This window comes from Syngnathus scovelli, chromosome 15 (genome assembly GCF_024217435.2).
Source record: "Syngnathus scovelli strain Florida chromosome 15, RoL_Ssco_1.2, whole genome shotgun sequence".
Taxonomy (NCBI): Eukaryota; Metazoa; Chordata; class Actinopteri; order Syngnathiformes; family Syngnathidae; genus Syngnathus; species Syngnathus scovelli.
In genome coordinates, this window is record NC_090861.1 from 7,482,902 (window position 1) to 7,494,987 (window position 12,086).

The 12,086-nt window shown below is 40.3% G+C and overlaps 2 protein-coding genes across 3 annotated transcripts; one reads left to right on the plus strand and one right to left on the minus strand.

Moving 5' to 3' along the window:
• Window positions 1–1,370: 1,370 nt before the first annotated feature.
• On the plus strand, window positions 1,371–6,822 carry LOC125982025 (transmembrane protein 47). The gene is made up of 3 exons (XM_049742170.2): window positions 1,371–1,724; window positions 3,571–3,711; window positions 6,170–6,822. Exons 1-3 carry the CDS (start codon window positions 1,508–1,510, stop codon window positions 6,349–6,351), a joined length of 540 nt encoding a protein of 179 aa, XP_049598127.1. The 5' UTR covers window positions 1,371–1,507; the 3' UTR covers window positions 6,352–6,822.
• A 2,105-nt stretch (window positions 6,823–8,927) lies between these two features.
• il13ra2 (interleukin 13 receptor, alpha 2) lies at window positions 8,928–11,998 on the minus strand. Of its 2 annotated transcripts, XM_049742044.2 has the most exons (9): window positions 11,911–11,998; window positions 11,635–11,740; window positions 11,345–11,496; window positions 11,092–11,248; window positions 10,902–11,016; window positions 10,148–10,332; window positions 9,870–10,012; window positions 9,501–9,660; window positions 8,928–9,404 (listed from the first exon to the last, which is right to left on the minus strand). In XM_049742044.2, the coding sequence occupies exons 2-8, from the start codon at window positions 11,720–11,722 to the stop codon at window positions 9,520–9,522; spliced, it is 981 nt and encodes a 326-aa protein (XP_049598001.1). In that variant the 5' UTR covers window positions 11,723–11,740; window positions 11,911–11,998; the 3' UTR covers window positions 8,928–9,404; window positions 9,501–9,519. The 2 variants fall into 2 exon arrangements, with proteins under 2 accessions (XP_049598001.1, XP_049598000.1); XM_049742043.2 differs by having other exon boundaries at window positions 8,928–9,660.
• Window positions 11,999–12,086: the final 88 nt, after the last annotated feature.

Below are 12,086 nucleotides of genomic sequence, written 5' to 3' on the forward strand. Positions count from 1 at the left end.
AGAATATGGTGGATGGATAAGAGCTAACAGGAGGATTGTACTGTAGGTGGTTATGTCTTGGAGGATAAGTTAGACTTAAGCTGAGGATCACCCAAAAAAATAAAGTAAATCACGACCAGACTTTTCTGTCTGCTCTTTGTGGGGAGTCGGTGCCTGTGCCATCGCAAGTAGCTTTGTCTGCCTGGAGGATTTTCTAATGAGGGGCTTTTTGGAGGAGGATGACAGGCCGCTCAGCTTGTCCTGTCCATGAGGAGGGGCGTTTAAAGGAAATGAGCAATGTGCTCTCTCCGTGGATGCCACTAATACTACACCCTCCGCTCACCACCCCTCCTCTGATGCCATGCTGGCATCTTGGCAGCACCATTAGCAAAAGACAAGTTGCAAACTGTCATTATGTCAAAGACTTTGAAAACCCGTAATTTAGCCACCATCGAGGGGTACAATGAAACCAAACTAGGCCACAACAATTAGACTCTTTATACTAGACACTCATCAGCCATAAGATAAAATCTTAAATATCTTACACAGTTCCTGTCTAGGGTACGTTGTGCGCAGACATTGATGGTATTATATATCACAAAATGGCCATGTATAGTAATTTTGACAAATATAAATCAGCGATTACAGCGGTAACATTATATGCAAAGTTATCCATAATTCCACATTTAAATATTTTTGTCTAATGAGACAATGTACAGTATGCCTTACAGTCGCAACACACATTAACGAACAAATACTGCACCCTGCTGGATAGCTATAAGATTACAACAACAACTCTTCCAAGCCTTACTTCTATCGCGATGACAGATGCAGTATATCAATAACTTCATCAGAGAAATGTTTTAACGATCATTTAAAAATATAACTGTAGGTTATTTTAGTATGCAATGCATTTTAAACTTTTAAGGTTGACGTTCTTAGGACTTTAAGTAAGATATAACCAGCTCAGACTTCCTTAAGACATTTGAAAAATTAAAAGCAATTGTACCTGAGGACATTTATTCCTTACAAAATTAAACAGTTCAGATTGCACATTTTAGGCTATTCTCGTTTTATAGCCCACAAACGTAAGGATCCAAAATGTTTGTTGTACATTATTGACAATACAAAATTGTATATTAACTTATTTTTAATTTACATTTCTGTGGGTGAAAAGGGAATAGAGCACCGTAGGTATTTAAGCTAAAATGATAATCATGATATGGTCAACATTTTTTTTAATTTTCGGGTCAAATGACTGAAATTGGATAATTTCCTGTGACAGATTTGCTTTCAATTATACAATTGTAATTTACCCGTTACTCTTAATGTGAAGGCTGATCGGATGAATGTCTCGGGTTAAAGTTTCCAAGCTTAAAGCGCCCAAATGCAGCGAGCGTGCGCGTATCCGTGCGCGTAATGGTAGTCAGTGCGTCTTATGGTTGCAGACAGCGCACAAGCAGACTGCTCCTCCTCCTCGGGTTCTTTCCACGGCTACGGCCCCACGGCGTTGTGAGACGAGAGAACCATGTCGATGAACGACGTGTACGTGCTGCGGCCGTTCAAACTGATCGCGCTGTTGTGCGTCTTCCTGGCTCTCTGCCTGGACCTGGTGGCGCTGCTCAGTCCGGCGTGGGTCACGGCCGACCACTTCTCCCTATCCCTGTGGGAGTCGTGTTCCCAGTCCGAGGCGAGGCAGCTGGACGAGGAGGCTTCGTGGAGCTGCTTCTCCACTCTCACTTCTGGTCAGAAACGTTTACTCTTATTTGTCTTCATCTCTTTTGGGATGCGCTAAGTGTTTGGATACTGCAGGGAAAAGTTGGTTAACTGAACTTAAGAGACAAACAAAAATGCACATTTATTAATTGAAGCCAAGAACATTGTAATTGTGTCAGTATCACCCAAAACATGAAATAACGTATTTATGTGTCACTGGCTAAGTTTCCCTACTTGTAATGTACTCAAATACTGTACTTTCAATCGCATATCTTTGGGGCTAATTGACATTTACCTTTTTTTTTTTTTTTTTTTTTTTTTTTTTTCTAAACCATATGAAAAGAGTAATTGATTTAATGTTTATTTTGCATTTGCACTTCAAGGAAACAAAAACAATTACAATATATGTTATCACATACAAAAACACTATGTACAGATGGTCCAATAAGAAGTCGGAGGTCAAACTGATTTAAAGCCTAGGTGAGGTGTGATGACAAACATGCGGGCTGATTCATGAGCAGGCAGGACACGAGTATGAATAGAAGTCGCGCTGATGCACTTCCAATCAACGAGTTAGTCACCAGCCATATGAGTGAGCCCCTATTGTTTTGCCATGGTCAGTTTAAATAAATGTTTTTGTGTAGTGGCGAAGGTAGGGGAGCTATGTAGGGGGTCAATCAATCACTTGCAGTGGATCCCCTTTGAACCCACTATGACACAAACACAACAAAGGCTTTCAGTGGGCTTCAACAGGCACGTGGGCCCACCACGTTGTAATCACGTGGCTGCTGTGTTTATACTTTCACTCACTCACTTTGAATGGGCACTCTAAATGTTTCTTAGAAATGACTAAATATGTACAGCAATCCATCTATGCATGCATTGTGTAAAGTTATCAAAAGAATGCATCTTAAAATGAATTTAACCCTTGTTGGGTGTGTGTGGTGTAAGATGTTATGTTCATAGTTGCACACATACACGCATGCCGCAAAGAATGTAGCGGAAACGAGGCTTTGGCCCAAGTATTCGTGTTGTGGAATGTGTGGGGCCAAATGGGAGGTGGGTTTGTCGCTTTTGAGTGTGTGCAGATCCCGCAAAAGCAACAGTGGACGGCTGGCTTGGGGTTAAAGGCATAAGCAGAGGTGCCAAGGCCAATCTTAGCACCTAACACCTAATTCATTTCATCTTTGGACTCAGCTCTGCACACAAATAGTGAAAAGCACAGAAAGGACCATGAAATGTTATGACCTTAAAAATATGTGTTGTTGTTGAGAGGCGTCTGATCAAAATTCTAACCACATGATGTGGTAAAGCTGGAAGCCAAACGGTCTCCGGTAGGATAAGCCTTCGCCTCGTGTGCTTCTTATTCAAATGCCATTGAGCCGTTATCACGCGGGGAAACGTTCCGTTCTCTCTTCCCGATGACAAATGAAGCTCGCACACCGATTGTTCGCCTCATCCGATGCAAATTATTCTTTTGAGCTCAGGCCCGTCTATGGTCTCCTGACACCGACAAGTGGGATTTCAAGGATGGGATGTGCAACAAAGCAACCGAAAAAAGAAGGAATCTCATTTTCGTGTTTGTTGCTTGACGAGAATCCTCACGGTAAAAGTCAAGCTGCACCTTCTAGAAAAGAAGATTGTATGTTTTCAGTGGACAGTTTGAACTTGAATCTTAATGTCCCTTCACAAACATATTTCCAGAGTAGGAATGTGTTATAAGAACCTCAGAAACGATCCTATGCTTTTTCATCAACCCGAGCCCAACGTCATCTCCATGACAACCGCTTTTATTTTGCTGTGCCAATGCCTGCCTTGTGACTAAATTTTGCTTCTATGATGTTCTAACATTAGTTCATTTGTTCCTTCCCGCAGACTGGCAGATCGCCACCCTTGTGCTACTGGTGGGCGGCGCCGCAGCAACCCTGGTGGCCTTTTTGGTGGGCCTCATTTCCCTGTGCCGCGGGACGCAGAGGAAGCACTACCGCACTGTGGCCGTTTTCCTCTTCACTGCAGGTTTGTTTTCATTGAAGATACCAAATGCACATGACAAAAAAAGAAGCAGGAAGGCGACATGCACACCCTCAGCACACCACAAGCCTTTCCAGGCAGACAAGATTTTATTTGTTCCAGAGCTCATATCGTATGAAATAAAGTCGGCTGAAGGAGAGAGGCAGTGTGCGTTGCTTGAGCTCATTTTTTCTGTGGTGAGCAGCCCAGAGGCCCGCTTGGCCCACGGGCCAAGAAAAAGCAGCCACAGAATTTGCAGCAGCACCAACAATGGTAAGTCACAGAGGGGAAGAAAAAAAAGCACCACTTGCATAGTTGAAAGAGGGGAAATGTTGACACTAGTGGGGGAGACTCCGCCCTTAAAGTATATAATAAAATCAAAAACCTTTGAATTATTTTGGCAAAGAAATTTAATAGAAGTAGTCTTGGCAGTTGGTGCGTATGCTAGTGTTGAAAAGACTAACCACTTGCAGCCCCTTCACTTGCCGGTTCCATATTTGAACAACATTATGTAAGCATATGCATCACCGTCCATGAGCTATGGAATAAACATTGTTTGGATAAATTAACTCCACGTCACACACTGATAAGTAATGTTTTTATTAAATGTATGTATGGCTCTTTTATGATAAAAATAGAACTCTATAATATTGCACCCTCTAGAAGCAAACTCCAATGACAAAATTTAATATAATTTTTTACTTCAATTCAGTGGACATTGTGCTGCTCCTTCTGCTGTGTGTGCATTGGCCACCTGGGGGCAGTATAATAAACACAGTGAGACACAAAGAAAAGTTTCACATGTGACCAAATATCATCATCAGGTGTCTTGCCTGGAACAGGCATTGACGGCCATGGCCCTCCATTCTTCTCTGTCATCCGAAGCTTTCATGAACTGGTTGCCCATTCACGCTGTTCTTCGATTTAAGCATTGAATGTCTTTCCATGGCTTTCTTTGCAATTTTACAGACAGTAGGTTGCAATTGCTTTCTGTCCGAGCAGTGCCCATACTGGGCGGCTGTCCTGACCATTGTACCTAAGGGTATCTATCCTCTGCTCAGCACGATGAAGTCCAAAACCAGTAACAAAGATACTCTCTGGCTGCCTTCAAACTTCATCGACCACCTGCTTCCCGTGGCTTCATCGTGACCCTGACAAGGGGAGCTAAATGGGTACTCAGTCTTGCCCAAGGACCTCCCATAGGCTAGCGGAGGGAAGGAGCACCTTACACTTCCTTTGTCAAAGCAAGCTCTGACCCGCCACCCGCGTGACCAAATAAGCTGCAGTAATATTAGTCATTGTTGAGAAACTGTCAGTCTAAATATGTTGCTGCACCATTTGTGTTCTTAAGAAGGTTGCATTGGTGACTCTTGTAGTCAGGCCACTTGTATCTCAAGGCTGTACAGCAGGGGTGTCAAACTCATTTTCTTCGCGGGCCGCATTGTAGTCATAGCTTCTTTCGGAGGGCCATTATGACTGTCAACCAAAATAAATGTATGAGCACCTCATGTTATATCCAGTAAAAGCTACAAAACAAACTGACAAATAACTCGTTTTCAAATCAGACGAGTGAAAACTGGTCAAATATTTAAAAAAAAAAAAAAGATATTATTAAAAGTGAAGACAATTTGCAATTCTAGCAATGACACACAAATTTGATGCACAATTTGTCTTCGCCGGCCACATAAATTGATGTGGCGGGCCGTATCTGGCCCCTGAGCCTTGAGTTTGACACCTGTGCTGTACAGTATGAAAGATAAATGTACAGTTTCGAATGTGCATTAATTTTGAGGAGTTTTGATGACGGTGACAGTTTTTATGTTTGAAATTGGAGGTCAGGCAACATCCTGGAACTGACTGTTCTCCACACTTTAACTTTAATCTGATGAATAGTATTTAATGTGAGTTTAATAGAGGCTGTGAGGCAACTTTGACTTTTTTCCTCTGTGAAAACATGAGGCATAAAGAAAGGGCCACTGTGTGTTTGACTTAATGGCTACACCACTGCCTGCTAGCCATTTACTGAAAAGCATGGGAAGCCGCTGTTATCCTTTCCTGTGTGCGTAATTGCTCCGAGAGCCTGCCTGGCGAGAGAGAGAATAAGGCCGCCTTTACATGCGTACGCCGCATATTGGAGCCCGTTAAACGCCCCTTGGCAGCGCTGCAGTATTTATTTTCTGTCCAGAAATATGACCTCAGCTCAGTCTGGGCTCCATCAACACGGCTACATTCTTTTGGGCCGCCACCACTCCTACAGGGAGGAAGGAAAGGCCCGACCAGAAGTCGTACTAAAATCCTCAAAGCCGCAAAGACTCCGCGCAAGGAAAATGACTCACAGTGGTAGAAACATCCAAATTTCCTTTTATGTCAAGGTCAAAAGTCTTTATTTTCCACTGATATTGTTTTTTTACAGAGTCAGAATCAGCAAACCTTTTGAATTATTTCTTTTTTTTTTTCCCACCAGTTGTCCTGCAGGCCTGCGCTTTGGTCCTGTACCCGATCAAGTTCATCGACGGGACGGTTCTGCAAACCTATCACGAATTCAACTGGGGCTACGGACTCGGCTGGGGCGCCACCATCTTCATGCTGGGTGGCGGAGTCCTCTTCTGCCTGCGAACGGACATATATGAGGATGCCATGTATTGACGCCCACCCTCACCCCTCCCATGAACACACACATAACTCTACGTAGTTGGTGTGTATAGGAGTACGGACCAGAATTCTCTCTTGGCTCTCTTGGTTATTTTTAGTCAGGTTGTGTAGGCCTAAATAAAGTAGGACAGGTCTGTTTGAATGGTTGCTGGATACTTTCACTGCATGGTGACCTGGATTTCTGTTGTTGGACCGTTTTGTTCAGTAGGCTTTGAACATTTAAAGTCAACAAGGTGTATTCTTTTCTAGCATTACAATGAGGAGTTTGTTTTCAATGGCGCCACTTTCTCTGCATTCTGCCTGAAACATATCATCGTGTCTCCTCATATCACAAGACTTAGCCTTACATATATGCTGTATTTATAGTGTGTTTGCAAGCTCAATTTGTCTTTAATGAAAATGTAAATGTGTAAAAATTGTTTGTACATGAAGGACTTTACGGAATAAAAAGTGTTGTATTTGGAAGTGATGAGTGTTAGTTATTGGTGTGTCTTGCAAACCTCAAACCTGTAAAAAAACAAAAAAGCTCTTGTTTGGACTTAATACGCTAATCATCAAGTGTTAAGATTACACACATTGACATTTAACAGGTGTCATCACAACTTCTTTTGTGTTTTTCTTCCATTTGCTGCAATTATGTTAACGGTTTTAAAGTGTGAAACAAAAGGCACCAACACCCCTGCATACTGGTGGGAAGTTGTCAACTCTCAAAGTTTCAACTACAACAGCTGCTTGGAATACCGCTGCAAAAAAAAAATAAAAAATTTCAGCAGCTGCCGCATCTGGATAGATGACCACATGAGAATTATTTTATTCTTGGATGTGGATGAACCAACACCAATGGGAAAGTCCCAAATGTCTGCATTGATCCCAAGATGCTAGATGTGATGTGAGAGGCGTCTCTTTAAGTGGTTGTCTTATAATAGCAAGTTGAAATGTGATCTGGGTTGAGGTTGTGGAGTTGCAAAAAAAGAGAGAAGAGGTTTCATACAATTTTGGGGTGGATATTCTTTTTTTGAAAAAACTCCATTGGGTTAAGGACTTTTATTTATTATTTGCAGTGATCACATGTACAAACACATACCCACAATAATTATTACACGACAAAAATAATGTATTGAGAAATTAGAAAATCACCCATCCATTCACACGACTTGACGGAGAACTTTTGTTGGAAAGGTGTAATAAGACAGCTGCATGTTTCCGGCCATGGGCTGCTGTTTACGGCCTTCATTCAAGATGGAATGTCCCTTTGTGTCATTTTTTACCCTTTTCTACCCTCCTGTGGTCAAGCGAGATATTCAGGATGGAATCCATTCAGGGTGGAATGTCCCTTTCTGTAATTTCTTACTCTTCTCTACCCTCCTGTGGTCAAGCGAAATATTGCATTTTTGCTTATGAGAAATTGTATTGTGGAGTCCAGTGATAACGGCTTATGTGTTGATGTGGGGCTTTGCTTTCCGATTATGTTTAATATACGTTTATATCTAAAAAATGTAAGACTGCAATTTATTCTCTCTCCTTAGAACACACTTTTTATTGAAGCACTCTGATTAAAAAAATTAAATCCTATTTTCTATGTAACCAGAGCAGTGCATGGTACAAAGCAAACTCACATACAGCCAGTGGGAAAAAAAAAATGAAATGAAGAAAACTAAAAGATATAACAACATCCTGGTATGCTTACAAATGTACGTATAAACAAACCTAAGTGTTTCATTCTTCTTCTGCATTTAATGATGACTGACTAATTCTATTGAGGACCATGCATTTTGTGATGTTGACTCAGCTATGAGCGCAGCATGCAAATACCCCACTGTGGTAAATATTTGGTAGAGCAGGCCGGCCTCTGGGGCCAGTAACCAGCTGGGCCCTGCAACCGTTCAAACTGCAGGGACAGATTCCAGTTACTGAACCCGGGGGACGGAGAAAAACTTGACGGTCTTTTGTATTGTTGTGGTTCGCCTAGTTGATCTTAACAATAGCCCCTGTGATGTACTGCTGACCAATCCAGTGCCATCCTAGTGACGAATGGAAAATTAAGTAAAGTGTTGGTTGGATAGATTATATAAAATGCAGGTTGAAGAGTGAAGGTATGTAATCATGCATGCAAACCTGGAAGAGTTGAAGCCTGTCTGGTGGTCCTCAGCGGTGGAAGTCCTCACCAGCAAAGTGAAGTGACTAGCAACACCTGAGCTATACATTACCACCACTCCAGTCTTCTATCAAGCATGACCCCACCAAAATTACACATTAACTCGAAACATGTCACATCTCCCTCGCTATCATGCGTCTGCTGGCGTTCCTCACATGCCACATGCAGAACATGAATTAACAAAAGATAAGATAAACAACACAGGGCAAGGCAGCAAAGGTAATATTGAGCTGAAATAAAGTTGGAGAATGATATTTTCTACTAATGATACAGTAAGTTAACCTACACAGAGACACAAATGAGTATAATGGACAATTCTGCATTGCTAGTGGGAAGCCTGCAGATGGCTGCATGGGTGACCTTGTCAGTATCATTTTTAGAAGTAATCAAACAACAACAAAAAACACAGGTCATCCAGGATCCAGATGGTTTTATTCCCAACATTAAAGTAGTACACAGCGTGGACATAAAAGTCTTCAACAAAAAAATTAGCAATCCATATGAGCTTCATTCAATTTTCTTTTATGTGGTCATAAATATTTTGTTGATACGAGCATATTTTGTACCCGGAATTTATTTTCGTAGCAAATGTAAATGAAAATATATCTTTCAAATTCATTTGGATAAATATGGGTAGGAAACAAAAGAACGGATTGCTAATTAAGCGAGGGAACTCACACCCCCACTCGCTTCATCTGTTCAAGCCTTCACATTTTCGCTTACAAATGTTCAAAAACTCATAGAGACATAACATTTGAAATGTTATTCTTCACAATCCGATATCCCTGAATAGAAATTATATTCTCTACATTGTGATAATCTCACACAATATTCTCCCAATATTCTCCAAGTTGATTTTGTCAACTGTCGAACCATTAAAATTCTGAATCACCTATAAAGACAATGAGAAAAATATAATTACTGTATTAGCACATGGCACAGTAATGATTATGAGGCATATTTTAGATTAATGTGTAATTTGTTGTACTTTTGTTGTTGCTTTTTGTTTAAATACATCTTTGGTCACTCCATTTGCTCCAGATGCTACTCGCCACACAATATTTGTTCAACTTGGAGCGTACCCTGAAGCAGTTACGCTCAGCCACAGCAGGTAAAATCAGGCTTGTGTCCATGGTGTAAATTTGCTCCTGTAGAAGACATAAGTAATTTACTAATCGGTGTGAGGAAACAAAAATAATTAAATTTGAAAAAACTTTTTTTAAAATGTATATATTTTTAATAAGCTGTTCTCGAATTAACTAATTCAATTCAAAATAAGTAAAAATGGTGGGAGGCTATGGACTATTTTTCTAAAAAGCGCTTTGGGAATTTTGCATATTACCGAATGCACATTTACCTTTTGTGATTCTTTGCTGGTGTGCTCCACCTCCCATATAAAGCAGTCTTCAGGAACATTTCCATCAGGTTTCTTCCAGCGAAGTTTGAGTTGAGTGTCATGATCTTGCTGCAGCGTCAGCTTCACCACAGGATTAGGTTTCACTGCATTAAAAAAAGACATGATGCTAACAGGTGAAATGGGACTTTGGACAGGTGGAACAAAATAGTTATTCTTTATAAAATATAAATTAAAATTATAAAATAATTTCATGCTAGAACAGGGCAACTTGTATGCACCAATGTTTTGAATTTGAAGGGATTGATATGTAGGCCTCAGGGGGCCTTCTGGAGAAGACCCATTTACACAGAAGTTGACATCAGTAAAATCAGGGAGAGGTTTTCCCGTGAAGCTGCAACCACATCTGACTCCATTTCTGAAAAGGTACTTAGGACATTCCTCTCTTTGTTCCAAATCTTTGTGCCTGCGGGACAGAAGTTGGCATGAGGACACTTCAAAGTAGAACGTTGCGCAGCTGTTATTAGAAGGGATGAATATAACATGCAACACAAGAATACCATCTATCTATCTATCTATCTATCTATCTATCTATCTATCTATCTATCTATCTATCTATCTATCTATCTATCTATCTATCTATCTATCTATCTATCTATCTATCTATCTATCTATCTATCTATCTATCTATCTATCTATCTATCTATCTATCTATCTATCTATCTATCTATCTATCTATCTACCTACCTACCTACCTACCTACCTACCTACCTACCTACCTACCTACCTACCTACCTACCTACCTATCTACCTATCTATCTATCTATCTATCTATCTATCTATCTATCTATCTATCTATCTATCTATCTATCTATCTATCTATCTATCTATCTATCTATCTATCTATCTATCTATCTATCTATCTATTTTATTGATGAAATACTACTTATTGTGACAACCAACTATTAGAAGTTACACACCAATTTTATATTTTGATTGTCAATACCACCAACAGGAAAAATAAATGGTACTCACCAGTAATACAAATATATTTGTGCGTTGGATGGCAAATTGTGGTAATTTGTCCACAAGCAGCCCAGATGTTCCATATTAAAAAACACACAATGAAAGTTATTTACTGCATGAGGACCTATTGGAACAGAACAATACAAAGTAAGTTAATATCATCACAAACATTCCTCACTGCTCTCTGCACCTGACTGACCTTCTCCGGGAGGTTTCTGCACCAGTTCCGTGTAGTTCTGACTTTTGATCCAAGTGTTATTAGCACAGTGTTCCCCCAGGAGGGTGTACACTCTGACTTGAATGTCCTTCATCAGATCAAACTGAGCACTGTATGTCCTCTGAGGAGTCTTAATAACCTGAAAAAAAAATCATATTCTTGGTCACTATCCTTGTATTTGAATTATTGAAGCAGTTCTTCCATGAACGGGGAAATGTTCGCAGGTTCTACTCACATCCCAACGCTGCGTATAGGCATTGAAGTATTCCAACTGGTAAAGCGTTGGACATTCTTGGATATGAGTTAAGCTTGCTGGGAGAGTCCATGTAATCTCCATACGACCAAGATAACCAGGATCTATGATTTTAATCTCCTCGGGGGGTTCCACTGCAAAAAAAATGACATGATACAATGTAGTATGTGCGATGTTGTGAGCGCAAGCTAAAATGAAGTTGCATATTTCAGCACAAAAAGTTTCTGGTAACAAAATGTTCATTTCTAAGTAGTAGGAATTTTTTGACGAACCTTGAAAAATAGTACATTGCGATGCCTCCATGCAGATTATTAAGAGCACCATCAGTAAAGTTCCATGAGCTGGTTTAAATGCCAACATTTTTTATGTGGATGGACGCTGTGAACAAACACACAAATTTAACATTTTGGACAAAAAATTGTAATTGACATAAAACAGTTGATAATTAAATTAAAACAAAGTCTAAATAAAGAGTTGACTAATTATTGATTAAAATTACAAAAGAAGTTAAAGAAAAAAAATATATGTGGAAAAAGCCAAATACTTACAAGACTGTGTGAGTGTGCGTCAAGTGAGTGGATGATGCTTGCTTGCTCGGTCGAGTTTTAGACTTTTAAGCAAAACACCAAGGGGGAGGAGCAACTCAACATTCACATAAGATCATGTCAAGGCAAGTCTGGCATATAATGTCTTCTCACGATTATTCATGCTGACTCTTGATCCC